Source organism: Antechinus flavipes, chromosome 3 (assembly GCF_016432865.1).
Source record: "Antechinus flavipes isolate AdamAnt ecotype Samford, QLD, Australia chromosome 3, AdamAnt_v2, whole genome shotgun sequence".
NCBI classification, from domain to species: domain Eukaryota; kingdom Metazoa; phylum Chordata; class Mammalia; order Dasyuromorphia; family Dasyuridae; genus Antechinus; species Antechinus flavipes.
Genome location: NC_067400.1, coordinates 229,878,058 through 229,893,640, shown reverse-complemented (window position 1 = coordinate 229,893,640; position 15,583 = coordinate 229,878,058). Strand labels below are relative to the sequence as shown.

Here is a 15,583-nt window from a genome sequence, read left to right as displayed (position 1 = left end):
AAAAATAGAGATGTATTTTTCCCATCCAAATTCATAAAAAGCCCCTGAAATCTATCCATGGAACCCTGACCTCCAAGCTACAAACTCCTAATTTAATTTTTGTAATAATCTGGACAACAGGAACTTTTCATCCATATGTTTGTTTTTTTGGTTTTGGGGGTGTTTTTTGCTGAGGCAATTGGGGCTTAGGGGTTAAATGACTTGCCCAGGGTTATATAGCTAGGAATTGTTCAGTGTCTGAGGCCAAATTTGAACTCAGATCATCCTGATTTCAGGGTTGGTGCTCTAACTGCACCACCTAACTGCCCCAACATATTTTGGTTTAAAGTTTTTCCTCAATGCATAAGTTTAAGCAAATTCTTTTGAGAGGTTACCCATTTCTAATGGACTCTATAATGTGTTTTGGAACAACTAGCATAATGACATCTGCAAAGAGGAATATCTAAAGAACTTCATTTTCCAGAGAAAATTCTTCTATAATTTATATTTTGCACTATATCTCCATAATAAAGATTTTTGATAAGCATATATATATTTACACACACACACACACACACACACACATACACTTCTTCATGTCTCAGCTGATAGTAATTAGAGGACTCCCTCCTCCCAGAAAACAGTCATCCTTTTTATATCCATGTTGTACAAGTGTTAAACTATGCCTACAAAAATGAGTTGCTGCATGTTTTCAAAAATAATTATCAAAATTGTTCTTGTACCACATGACAAATATGGGAATATGTTTTAAAGGATTGTTCATATTTAATCTATATCAGATTACTTGCTATCTTGGAGAAGGAAAGGAGGGAGAATTTTTCAGACACAAAATCCTACAAAATTAAAGTAGGAAACTATCTTCATGTGTATTTGGAAAAATGAAATATTACTGAGAAAAAAAAAGTGCACTGCTAGAATGGTGAACTGACCCAATCATTGTGGAGAGTAATTAGGAACTATACCCAAAAGGCAAATTGTGCATACCTTTTGATCCAGCAATACCAGTACAAGTATCTCTATATTCCAAGAGATCATAAAAAAGGGAAAAGGACCTAGATATGCAAAAATTCTCATAGCAGTCCTTTTCATGGTAGCAAAATATTAGAAACTGAGGAAATAAACATCAATTGGAGAATAGCTGAATAAATTGTGGGATATGACTGTGATGGAATACTAGTATAATGAGAAGGATGGTTTCAAAAAAAACCTGGAAAGAATGACATTAGTGACACTAAGTCAAGTGAGCAGAACAATATTTTACAGTGATAAACTGAAAATGACTTTTGATCAACTATTCTGAACAATACAATGATCCAACACAACACCAAAGGATTTATTATGAAAAATGCTATCTACCTTCAGAGAAAGAACTGATGGTATCTGAATAGATTCAAAGCATAATTTTTTTTTAATTTCTCTATTTTTCTCAGTTTTTTTTCCAACATGGCTAACAAGGAAATATGTTTTGCATGATCGCACATGTATAACTGATATCACATTTCTTACCTTGACAATAGGTGGAAGAGAAGTGGGAGGGACAGAGAGAATTCTGAACTCAAAAAAATTTTTAAATGAATGTTAAAAGTAAATAAGTGCTTTTTTTAATGCCTACGAAAATCTACCTACCATGAATAGGGAAATTAGAATTGTACCAACTCTGAGATTCCACCTCAGAAGTATTAGAAAGATAAAGATGTTAATGATAAAAATAAAGTGACACCTGTGAGAAAGTAGGCATATGAATATACTGTTGTCCTGCCACTTAGGAAACACACCTCATAGTATGTACAGAATTCTTATTTAAAATATAACATACCACAGCTCCTCCTAATGCAAGACTCATTAGAAAACTGACCTTGGAGTCAAAAAGATTAATTTCGAATTTCCCCTCTGATAAATACTAACCATGTGATCATAAAAGGATCACTATAATACCTCTCAATGCCATAGTTCAGTGATTTCCAAAGTGAAGGTGTCACTATACACAATTGGTGTGACTCTAAGGGTTGTGAGGTCAATCAATTAGAGAATGGGAAAATGGATTACATGCCATTCTCCCAGGGAGTGGCCTTATCTCCAACACAACAACCACCAGCTGCTTCACATACTCAAAACTAACTTCCCCTTACTCCATTACATGTCACTGATCTTGCTATGGTTATGCCAGGATAAGCTCCTTAATGAAGTTATAATCTAAATGCCACCCAGTCACAAGAGCCACTGCCCAGACAAAATTTTCTGCACTCCAGTTTATCTTGTAGCCTTCACGAGCCCCCCATGATAAGTAGGTTTTACACTTCTGAACAATAGCTACTGAATAAAACTACAAAGTCCCAGCTTTTCATTTTTTGATGATAACAAAACTTACAATGGATAAGAATGCATGAACAGGTTGCAATCTATACTGCAGATCTTATTATATTCTGTCATCCAAAACTCAGTTCTCTTAAAATTTTTCTATTTTCATCAAGGGCACTACTTTCCTTCTATTCAACCTCATCATCATCATCATTCTTGCTTTATCACTTAACTGATCCATCCAAAGTTACCAAAAAACTCTTAATTGATAAATCTCATGTTCTATTCTCCGTTATCATTTTTTTTTTGATCCTTCTAAAGCACTCCACACTTGAAGACCAGAATATTCCTCCTGGCTTGCTGAAAACAACATATGTATTATCTACAAAAACTCTCATTTCAGCATGTAAAAAACTTGGAAACAATCTTCTAATCTAAAATATTATTCTAAAATATTTTATCAAGAGCAAAAAAGGTTTCTGTACCAATAATAACATTATTTGACATCTTTTAAATTATTAATTTGTGCATCAATTTTATAATATATAATTATTAGTATTCAGCACTTGTTTATAATTTATAAATAAGTAAATATACTAGGTTTATAGACTCATTTTTTTTTCTCCACAGGGGTGTACAATGAAAAAAAATTGGACAATTCTGAAACTCTAACTAGAAAAGGAGTTTACAGAGAAGGTGCTAATTTGTAGTGGCAGAAGTTATTTACTCAAAGGTCCCTAGACTGATGAAATCAAGGATCAAATTAACGAGAGAAAAAAACATTCATAAGGTCTCATTAAGCTCAGCAAAATTAACTACAAACAGGATCAGGAAGGGAATGAGGGAAGGAGAGAAAAAGAAAAAAAGAAGGAAGAAAGAGGAATGGGAGACAGGAAGGAAGAAAAAGAGAAAGGGAGCAAGGAAAGGGGAAATGAGAGAAGGAGAGAAGGAAGGAAGGAAAAGAGTTAAGAAGAAAGGGGGGGAAGAAAGAAGGAAGGGAGGAAGAAAGGAAGTCAATACAGATGTTATAAAATCTCAATAATATTAAAAGTTCGAGTATATCATTCATAGATTTTTTTTTTTCTCTCTCAGACTTCTTACTCTTACTTTAGATGCAATTCTAATAAAATCTGGTTACATGGATCCAAAGAGTGACAAGGAAAAGATAATGACCCAAAAAAGCAAAGCTGAAAACTGTAGTGAGACAAACTTAAGTCCTGCACATCTCAAAAGTCCCTGAAGGTATGTAAGCTCCATAAATTGTAGAATAGTATTAGTATTCACAATGAACAATCATCAGGGAAAGATAGCATGTATAGTTTATTCTGCTGAAGGCAGAATTCATTTTAGAAAATTTTTAAATAAAAAGACCTTTCCCAATACATCCTCTCCCCTTTCTCCCAGAAAATTTTGAAATTAAAAGGGGCAAATCTCAATTATGTGAAAAATTCACTCATGGAATGTTACCAGAAAAAACAATTAACAAAATGATGAGATCTCTTTACTCAGGAAGAAATGAAGGATGGAATATATGCATGTAGCACAAACAGTTGTTTCAACAAAATTATGTTGACCTTATAAAGAAAGGGAATAAATTTGTAAGAAAAAAGTATTCTAAACAAAATTTACAGATGAAGATGAGTGGATTGGTTTTTTTAAAAAAAGTTGTTTGGGGAAAAAACTAATTCCTACATTTCAGGTTTATCCTACTATTTTTAAATTAAATTTATATTATACTGAATTTTATGTTTAAATGTTACACATGATTTAAATTAAAACTCTTCAACTTCCCCCAAAAAACTATTATTTAGCAGAAAATTTTTCTAGGATTTAGACAAGAGTTTGGTGGTTGTTTTTCCAGTCACGTTTCAACAGGTGGAAAGGGGAATATAGTTTAGCATACATATTTTTCAAGTAAAAGGATCAGACACAAAATAAGATAACAATGTTAGGTAAGACTTCCAAAAAAAGCCATACCTATCCAAACATAATGACTGTTTGATAGATTAAAAGTCCCTTTTTTAACTAAGGACTTCTGTAAACAAAAATAGCACTAGTTTGAAAAGGTGACTTCAGTTACATACTGCTAAGTCATCTTAGACATATGTGTCTAAGCAGGAGGGAAGAGATAACGCTTAAAAAAAAAATGTGCTTCTATTTCTAAAAATAACACCAAAACCAAGTTTAAAATCCTTAAATTTCTACTTTTATCAAACAAAAAATATAATCAGAAAAATAGAAAAAAAATGGAAGATACAATTCTCAGAAATCCATTTACACAAAATAAATAGTTTTTTAAAATTAGTCTATTTTCATTTTTTGATATTTCTCATTATTAGATTTTAGTATTTAATATCACTCAAAACTGAAGAATAGAAGGATAAATGCTTTGTAGTGGGTACTATAATAATAAACATTAATAGTTCTAAATTCATATCAATGAAGCATTAATGAAATACATTTTAATAGCTATCATATACAATAGTTATATCAATGGAAACAAAATGGAATATAATTATAATATACAATATATTAAATAATTAACATATTAAGTTAAGTAATATATTAAATCTAATTTATTTCCATTGAAACATTAAAATGACCAGAAATATCAATAGGCAAGCATTTTTAAGGCATCTACCAATATGCTACACAAGATTATAGTATATTAATTCATATGAAAGTTATACAAAAAGGAGCACACTAACAAGTTGCAAAGAAAGAGAGAAAAGTCAAAAGATTACACATAAACGATAACAATGGCCACGAAAAAGCAATAAGAGCATATATACACCACAACACACTGAAAACATCCCACCCAGGAACATCTCACGACAAGGACCAATGATCAGAATCTCATACATGTAACATATATCCTCTCCTCTCATTCAAAAACCTTCAGTAGCTCTCCTGAACAAAAATACAACCTGCTTAGCCAAGCATTCAAGCTCATATACAATCTAGTTATAAAACCCGATTTCACACTCTACTTCTTTTACCCTCATTCATTATATTCTTTATACCTTCTCCTCTATCCCATTGCCTTCACAGATGTATGTAGCCATATTTGCAAGGTTCTCCCCCACTTACAGAAACCCTTTCCTTCCTTCACAGATCAAGTTCTATACCTATTCCATGAAGCTTTCTCTTACCTCAATGCTCCCTTCTTTTGTTTGCCCCTGAGTCTCTGGTGGTACTCTGACTTGTCAAAAATTTTATTTAATTTTGAGATTCTACAACATATCAGGCACTGTACTTCACAGATAGAATTGCATAGCATGAGACAAAACAAAGTAAAAACAAATACAAAAACCACAACCTCTAACTTCAAGGTACTTAACAGTCTAGTCACTATGTTAAGCATCTTTGATTTCACAAGTGCTAAAGCAGATAGATTGCAACCAATGGCTAAGGCTGAAAAAGTTATATAACTTGTCCACAGTCACAAACTTAGCAAAAGTAGTAGTAGGATTTGAAACTAGGTCCATGTAACCCAAGTTCAGAATTACATCTATCACTATGTTGTTGTCTTTTTATAATTTCATAGGGAGGATGATTTTTTGCAATGAGCATTTTCTTGGACCTTTAATGCAAAGGGCTTTCCATGTATTTTCATTTGTTCTTCACATCCCTGGGAAGTGACTACTTCACCTATTAAGACTCTCATTTTGTAAATGAGGAATCTGTGGCTCAGATCTCTATGACTGATTTGCCCATGATTTCACAAGTACTAAGTGTTAAAAACAAGACAAGAATCCAAAGTTTACAAAATACTTTCTTTGCAACCTTATCCTCTGAGTTAATTGCTTTAGAAAAAAAAAAAAAAGAATACATGGACCCACACTTAACACCATATACCAAGCATTAGTGTGTCCACTTTATAGATAAATAAACTGAGGTTCAAAGAAGCAATGTGACTTTTTCCAGTATCACACAACTAAAAAGCAAAGAAAGGATCCAAGTTCAGGTTTTCTGTATCCAAGATCCATATTTTACCACACATAGTAGCTAACAAATAAAGGATAACATTAGATCCTTTTCAGCTCTAGATTTGTGATTGAAACAAGGCAGAAAGTGATGAGAGCAAAGGAAAGGTAAGGCAAAAGCTATAATAAAATTTAAGGAGAGATCACTTTTACCTCGAGGTTAAGGCATATAGCTTACATAATTTTCACAGATAATCTAGTAAAGGTACTGGGAATCAGGTTTCCATTACATTTCTTTATAAAACTAAATGCTCTCCAAAATTTACAATATTCAGAAAAATGATCCCACAATCCCACTTCTGGAACTATATTCAAAGAAAAATGGAAAATAAAAAGGGAATGAATCTTTAAATTATAATATGTTAATTTAATAATTGAGTATCATGGTGCAAAATGACAAATATAAAAGATTATAAAAATAAAGGAAATTTCATAAAAAGTGATATAATTCAGAATAACATATTCACTGACTACGATTTTTCTTAAGAAACAAGAAAATTTCATTAAATATATGAATAGATTCAAAATGGCCTGGAAAGTAAGCAGATATTCAGTTGGGGAATGGCTGAATAAGTTATGGCATATGAATGTAATGAAATATTATTGTTCTATAAGAAACAATCAGCAGAATTTCAGAAAGGCCTGGAGACTTGCATGAATTGATATTGAATGAAGTGAGTAGAACCAGATTATCGTGCACAGCAACAAGAAGATAGTGTGATGATCAACTCTGATGGATTTGGTTTTCTTTAATAATGAGGTGATTCAAGTCAATACCAATTAGACTTATGATGGAAAGAACCATCTGCATCCAGAAAAAGGACGATGGGGACTGAATGTGGACCACTACATATAACTTTCACCTTTTTTTGTTGTTGTTTGCTTGCATTTTGTTTTCTTTCTCAATCTGATTTTTCTTTGCAGCATGATAAATGTAGAAATATGTTTTGACGAATTGCACATGTTTAATCTATACTGGATTACTTGCTGTCTGGGGGGAGGGGGTGGCTGGAGGAAAGGGAAGGAGAAAATTTTGGAACACAAAATTTTGCAAAGGTAAATGTTGAAAACTATTTTTGCATTTATTTTGAAAATAAAAAGCTATTATCAAAAAGCTAACAGTAATTTAATGATATTGTTATTTTCCTATTAAAGTGTGATTAAGATGTAATATAAAATACAAATGTAATGTAAAAATGTAATTTGAAATGAAGCAAAGTATAAACAATTTCAAAAGGTCTTCTTTAAGATTGACTTCTTATTTTATCACCCTAGCTAATAAAACTTCATAATTTTTAAGGCTCCCAATTTGAATATGGAGAAATGAAAACAAGAAAAGTCAAAGAATAATGCAGTTTGGGGCCTAAACAACGCAGAAGATGATGTTAACAAATAGAAATCTGCAAATAGGAGGAATGGTAGGTTTTAGGAGCTAAATGAATAGCTCAGATTTGGATATACTGATATTTAGGCACCACCAGAACATTTAGCTGTTCAGCAAACATATGTGAAACTAGAGATCATGGGAAAAGTTTGGTCAAGATATATATATCTGGGAGACATATTCATAAATGTAAAAACTAAAGCCATCAGAAAAAATAAAAGTGAAAAAAGACAAAGAAGAGAACCAAGAACAAAACTCAAATGATCTCTATGAGATGGAAAAATAAGCCAATAAAAGAAAAATCCAATAAAAATAAGAAAAGCAGTATAAGTGTGACAGAAAAAAAAAATCAATAAACATTTAGTAAGCACCTACTACATAAGTACCTACTTATGGTACTTAACATGCCAAACACTGCTAAGTACTGATGAGAAAGATAGGACTCCCTGCTCTCAAAAAGCTTACAATCAAGGAAGGGAAATATACAAACAATTGTGTACAAACATGATATATATAAAGGATAAACTAAATGTAATCAACAGAAGAAAGGAATGAGAATTGAGGAGGAATGGAAGAAGCTTCCTGTAGAAGGTAGTGATGTTAGCTAGGCCTTGAATGAAAGTAGGGAAGCCAGGAGTCAGAGAGAAGTTATCAGGAAGTAAGAAGAAATCAGGATTTCACCAATATCACAGATTATAGAAAGGTTTATTCATCTATTGAGAAATCCCTGATCACCTTGAAGAAAATGTGAGGATGAAAATAATATTTTCATACTAATAATTATGTCTGGATGGCACCTACAAATTTACTGTTGTATCAGGAAACAATAGAAAGACCAAAGCAAAAAGAAAATTTAGAGTAGCTTCACATAAAAGGAGCTGTATAATTCTAGGACTTATTAAGGTAAGAGGCTTTTGCTTAGTTGATAAATCTTTAAAGTTCAAAAGTCCATTTTTATTAGTGCTTTGTCATAACTGCTTTCTCTTCCAGTTTGACCATAATCAACCATTACTGTCTAATATGGAATACTGCTGACTGTAACATACAAAAATGCCATACAATTTCTAATCCATTTGATCCCTGAGAGAAATTTACTGTTATCTTTTGGGGAAAAAAATGTTTTTCCAAAAAAAAATCCATCAAAATTCCAGTAACCATCCTACAGTAGAATTAGTGTGAGATAAGATGATACAACATCACATCATTAAGTATAAAACTGTAATAGAGATTTTATTTGGAGGAATAATGAGAAAAAAATGCTTTCTAATTCCTTCCTTAAGAAATCCTAAAATTGTGTTCAAAGCCTTCAAACTTTAACATTATATTCTCCATTCTTTCTCTCCAACTGCAGGCAAACACAAAACTTAGACTCCTTTTTTATATCAAATGAACCTCCTCACCTCAAAGTATTTATTTTGTTCTTCATACTCAAGATGCTGCCACTTTTACAAGCAGCAGAAGCAGAAACAGGATGGTATTAGTAAGATATAGGAAATTTATACTAGTTAAGTTTGGGGTCCACCTTAATTTTTAGAATGATTAAAAGTATAATTCCTTAAATGAATGATAATCAAATGTGGATAAGACACTAAGGAAAATGCTTAATTTCAAGGGCTTCCCTCCTCCCAATAAAAGTATCCAACCTTCTAACAACATTTTCCTTCACAAAGTTAGCTAATTCAACAAATCCTATAACCTTCATGTAGTCTAATAAAGACCAACTAAAACAGCTAAATTTTTCAAAGTATTCGTCATATCTTAAAAGAGCTAATCAATGGTATCAGTCCTGAAATAACCAAAAGCAAAATGGCAGAAACTAGTTTTTATTATGTTTCAAAGTATTAAAATTCCTATTTTCACCAATATTCATATATACTTCCTAAAAAAGAAACCTCAAAAATACTTCAATTTGTTAGCCAAAAAACTTTTCATTTTACTAAAAGTTTCTTGGTAAGTAATAAATATAATTACTTCAACTATACTAATACCCAAAGCAAAATAAAAGCAGTTCAGAAAATAGTTATGCCTAATAAAGATTTAAGACACACAAGGGATATTATCATGACAAAAATTCAAGAAAAGGACTAAATTAACCTATTTTATATAACAAACTCTTTATTCTTAGTTCTAGTTAACATCTGTATCAACAGTTTACATATAATCTGTAACATTTTCAGAACACTAATACAGCTGCAATTTACCCATACTCAACATGGGACAAGCAGAGAAGAATCTATCGAACAAAACCTACCTGATACTTTGCATGATTTTCATTCATTAATATTTCTATAATAGTCACAATAAAATATACTCTTAAAATTTTTTAAAAGGTAGATTACTCTAGATACATTTAAAATAAGTTAAGCCTTAATACAAAATATGACTATAATATTTTAAGCTTTTGCTTAGAAATGTCATGTATTTAAAAGTTATTGCTTGGAAAGTTAGTGCTTTGAAAATGTTTATGTTTAAATGACAAGCAGTTATGAAAATAAGTATTTTCTGTAAGGCTTATTCCACCTTTTGAAATTTAAAAACATTTTTTAATAGACTGAGACATTGTAAATGATGCACACCTTCTGATTTGCAAGCACTTTTGTAAAGAATAAAAATATTAGTGACAGCCACTTTAAAACCTAATCAAAAAAACATGGTTCCAAAGCCCATTTCTCAATAAACTCAAATATTAATGCAATTAAATAAATTTGTTTACTTGTATATGTAATAAACTGTTGTTAACTACTAAAACTCCCTATAGTGGTAGAGGGATGGAGAGGGAAGAGGGAAGAAGAGAAGCCAAAATTGAGGGAGGGAAGCAAACAGGATTACCAAGAAATTATATATGCCCATTTAAAAGTGAATCAAAATCTGAACCAAGGTTCAGAAATAGTAATATAAACTTCAACTTTCAACAGCATACTAAAATTTCCTCTACTGGAATAATAATCTGATTATTAACCATCTACAGGTAATCTAATTTGAATGTCCATTATAGAAATCAATCTCCATTACAGTCAACAAGAAATGTAAACCAAAAACTACAATTCAAGGTGAATAACCTTCAACAATTTAGTGAAGATTATTCCTAAACTGGAATCATACCCACAATTTGAAAAAGAAAAAAAAAAAAAAAACACATCAAACTCTTACCTGTAAATCTGTTTTTAACCACTTGGAGTCAAACCTAGCCTGGGCAGCTAAACAGAAGGATTCCGAAGACATTTTTTATCTATGAGCCTCTTCCTGGCTCTCAAGACCTATAAGCAAAACAAATATTTTAAGGAATGTGTGTCCGTACACACGTTCCAAAAGTCTTAGTATAAAGTAAACTTGAAAGATTTCGGGGATCCCCTGTATATATATACACATATAAGTATATTACACATACATATTACACACACACACACACCGTTATATTTAAAGAGCAAAAAAAAAGGGTTTAATTAAACAAAAACTATTCATAAATTGTTACATTTAGGGCAAGGGTTTAATTAAGCAAAAACTATTTCTTTTTCTAAAAATAAGATCCATAACATTAACATTCTTCAGATCTATAGTATTACATTTTATATTACAATAGGCAGCTTGTCTGAGATTATTAAAAACAAGTCATGTCACAAGAAAATACCCTCTTCTCCATATGCAAATTATGGACCCTAAAATAAAATAGGAAACATCACTGCTGTGACAAATGACACTGTCAAGGGCTCTGCTGCCATTCTCTCAGACCCGTAAATGGTGCATGAAATAAATAATTGATCATGGATTATTCATCCAAAGCAATAACTGCTATGGGAGGACGCAGAGTGCACACGCACGCACACACACACACGCAAGAAAGCAAACACAGGCCCCCGATCTCCAGTGCAGTCACCTCTATGTAACTAATCCCAAGAACAGGAGGGCACCCAGCTTGTGCATACGCACGCGTGCACACACATTTTCACAAGCGCGCGCAGGAGCAGCCGGGTTGCCCAAGCTAGCCGGTCGCCCCGGCAGCAAAGGGTGGAGCACAGACGGGCAGGGGCGGCCAAGGTTGAGGATGGTGCCCGCACCGCCAGCCTTGACTCCACGGAACCAAACATGTTTACCCCAGGGCTAAACCCGCCCGCTTCGGTCCCACCCCGGAGGCGCAAGGCCCGGCCCCCAGGGGAGACAGCTGCCGCCCGGTGACTGATCCACAAAGGCGGCCAAGCGGCCGCCGCTGCCTTCCCCGACCCCGATTAACGGAGCCACCAACAGCCCCCTTGGCCTCTGCCGGCGAAGCTCGTCCTCTCACCGCCGGGAGGGACCAGAGGCCGGGAAGGCTCCCTCTCCCCGCCCCTCTCCTCACCGTCAGCCCGCCGGCTCCTCTCCAGTGCAGGACAGCCGCGGCTACTAAACCACTCCCGGACGCCTCAGTTCCTCCGGGTTCCTGACTGCCGTGACAGGGAAGCCGCCACCACTACCGGCCTTCCCCTTCCACTTCCCGCAGGCACCCGGGGCCCGGCCTTACTCGGACCGATCCCCTCCCCCCCCCCCAGCGACCCAGGAAAGGGGGAGGGTCGCGCTACTGAGAGCGGCCTCCTCCCTACAACTCAGCCAATCAGCGCGAAGGGCCCCCACCGACACAGCCAATCCCAGCGATGTTTTTCCCCCCTCCCTCATTCCCTCTCCACTCTATCATCCTCTTCTTCCTCCTCCTCCTCCCCTGACCCACTGGGGGACTCGGCCTCAGCCCAACCCATTGGCAGGCTCTGGGAGGAGGGACTTCCGCCTCCGCCCTGCCCCCTGTATCCCTAGTCTCCCTCCCCTGTTGCGTCATTACCGCCCCTCCTCCCTACAAGCTCAGGCACACGCGCCCACCCACCCCGCCGCCTCCTGCTTTCTGGAGTCCTAAACCTCCCTACTGTAATGATTAGAGGAAAGGGAAACTCTGAGCCCTTGAAAAAGACAAATGCTGCCTGTTTCTGTGCATGCGACAGGAGGGAGGAGAGAATAGGATCTGAAAGATGGTTGCAGGCTGAATAGCAATGGGAACAGATGGGATTGAAGCAATAAGGAGAGGAAAAAAATAGAAAAGTGGTAGGTTGAATGAAGAACCAGAAGGTAGCAGAAGAGATGAGAGGAATGCCTCCAGGGCCTTGGGTTTTTTATTTTAACCTTTTCAATCCTTTTGCCTCTGTTATCTCCAATGCTTTGCACATAGTCTCAAATATTCATTGTATTAGACGCAAAAGCTCCTGCATTCCTATGAGAATACAAGCAACTCAAGGGATGCCATCACCTTCAGTATTTAATGCTCTACAGATACAAAAGTAAAGAGCTTTGTAATATTTTCCAATGACAGACCCAGTGAGATCGTCACGAAAAGAAAGAAATTGGAAGGACTCCATTAAAACGTTCCAGCAGGCTGATATGTAAAGGTGTATCCTAGGAAAAACTGTCACAGATAAACTCGTATTTTAAATGAATCCAGTATGTGAAAATGGCTGTCATTTTTTAAGGACAAATTGGGGGGGGGGGGAGTGGGAATTGCTAAATTTATACAAGAACGTATTTGTATGTTCCTGCCTCTGTACCGTTATTCATATGGATCCCTAGACCTGACTTTTCCACACTCAGTCCCACATACATACACACCTGATGAAAGTCTTCCCATATTTTGAGACCCAGCTCAATTGCTTTTATCAGTTATTTTTTCACGTCTTACGCACATTAAGCTTGTAAGTTACTTGAGAAAAGAGTTTGTGTGATAGCTTTTATTGAGTGACAGATTGTACAAACCCCGTTCCCTTTTGGGAGATTCCCCAATACTGTGCTAGCAAAAGATGCCTATAAACTAGCTCTTTCTCTGTTGTCTGCAACTTACAGAGACGCGTGTAGTCAGTTTGTTAAATAATACCAGGGCTTAGTATGTAGTAGTAGAGTGAAAAAGAGCTGAGTTCTAATCCTTCCTCAGAAACTGGCAATGTGACTTTACGCAAGCCAAGCTCTCTGCTTCAGATTCCTCATTGTGAAATGAGAATAGTAATAGCTTCTACTTCACAATGTTGTTGTAAGGAACAAGTGAAATAATATAAGGAAAGTATTTTGCAGAACTTAAAATGTTATATTAAATGTTAGCGTGGTTAGCATCCTGCCAGGAAGGAATTTGACCACCAGATGGCACTACTCTCCAGCCATCACTAAAAATGGGGGGCTGAGGTAGGGGGAAATTGAGTGACTGGAGTGGCAAGAGGACATACACAGATGCTGGCTTTCCCAAAGGTAGCTATATTCCCACGAGTCATCAAAACACTCAGTCCACAAACTCATAACTCTCACCAAAATTAAAGGTATAGAAACAAGAAAATGGCAATCTGAGAATTATTGAAATTTTAAGAAAAAGAATTATTGAAATCTCATATTGACTTTCAAGCCCCATCCCACAACTGATTTTCCCATTTTCAAACAAATAATGTTATCCATAAGAATTAAAACAATTCACTTTTTAGGACCTAATGATTTATTGAAATATCAAAAACTTTTTTTTTTTTAAAGTCATATAGCAAAATTAAATCAACAAAGCAAGTAGTATTCATTATTATATGCCAAACTGTGCTAGACACAGGAGATAATACATAATAAATGAAACAAACCCTGCTTTCAAGGAGCTCCCATTCTAAAAGGAAAATAAAGAAAATGCTTTGATCATCTTTCCCAAGAAAGGCTTATTAAAAGAATTTGAATTACGAGAACGAACTGGCTTCAAGATATCGCAGAAAGACTTGTCTTCCAGCCTCAGTCACCATAAATTTAGGTTTGCTCCAGTTTTTCATCTTTTCACCTATACCTTTTCAGGATCTGTCCCAGTTTGTCCTTTACTGAGTCCAGTACAGACCACAAGTTACAAGTGGCTATATGGCCAACTTCCCTTCCCATCAAAAGTGCCCAGTTTTGTAAACCTCTCTGCTCCTGGTCAAATGCAAGGAGTAGCTCAGAATGATGAATCAGAAATCTACAAGGACAAAAAAAGAAGAAACATGAGAATGATGCACAACTTCATTCACTTATTCTCTGATGTCTCTCTGATTTATATCTGTCAATAATAAGCATTATAAACATATCCCTAGTGCCTACCACATAGTAGTCAATTAATAAATCTGGCTCTTCTAAATAAACTAAATAACTAAATAAACCTGGCTCTTCAAGAGACAAGTGATAGGTCATTGGATGTAAAGATACTACCTACCAACATTACAAGTATAATTCAGTCAGCTGCAATCCATCTTAGTATTGATGAGTTTATTATTTTTATTTTTAAGTAACAAGTTTTTTTTTTTAATGTCACTTCCACTGAGCAATCTTTTAAATCTAAAAAACAAATCCTTTAGTTCATATCTACATTATCCAGTCAAACAAATTTCCTCATTATCCATGGCTGAAAATATCTTTTCCTTTCTGCATTTAAAATTCATTACTTCCCTATGAGAAGATAAGGGTCATGTTTTATTTTCATTCTTTAGGACTTGTAATATATCATTGTGTTGATCAGAATGCTAAGAATTTTTTAGAATTGACTTTCTCTAAAATTTTGTTATTATATAAATTGCTCTCCTATATCAGGTCACTTAGCTCCGTTTTATTATAATATTCATTATCAGTTTTCTCTGAACTTGTCCATTTCATATTTAATGGCACAATAATATTCTATATATATTACAATTTGTTTAATGATTTTTCAATAAGAGGAAATCCCCTTAGTTTCCAATTTTTGCTTTCAAGAAAAAAGGTACTATAAATATGTGTGTATATATGTGTGCATATGTATGTTTTCTTCTTTCATTGACTTTTTTGAGGTGTAGGCCTGATAGTGGTGCAACTGGATCAAAGCACAATTTAATAATTTCTTGGCATAATTCTAATTGCTTTCTAAAACAGGCTAACCCACAGT

The 15,583-nt window shown here is 34.8% G+C and overlaps 1 protein-coding gene across 3 annotated transcripts in view; it reads right to left on the bottom strand.

Annotated features, from left to right (window-relative positions):
- HERC2 (HECT and RLD domain containing E3 ubiquitin protein ligase 2) overlaps positions 1 to 13,099 on the bottom strand; it is a 213,766-nt gene extending 200,667 nt beyond the window's left edge. For 2 of the 3 annotated variants that reach the window (XM_051984641.1, XM_051984642.1), the window contains exons 1-2: positions 12,002 to 13,079; positions 10,819 to 10,925 (exon numbers count right to left, since the gene is read on the bottom strand). In XM_051984641.1, coding sequence (XP_051840601.1) covers positions 10,819 to 10,890 — 72 coding nt within the window. In that variant the 5' untranslated portion in view covers positions 10,891 to 10,925; positions 12,002 to 13,079. Of the gene's footprint in view, positions 1 to 10,818; positions 10,926 to 12,001 lie in introns of all 3 variants that reach the window. The other variant, XM_051984643.1, reaches the window with a different exon arrangement.
- Positions 13,100 to 15,583: the final 2,484 nt, after the last annotated feature.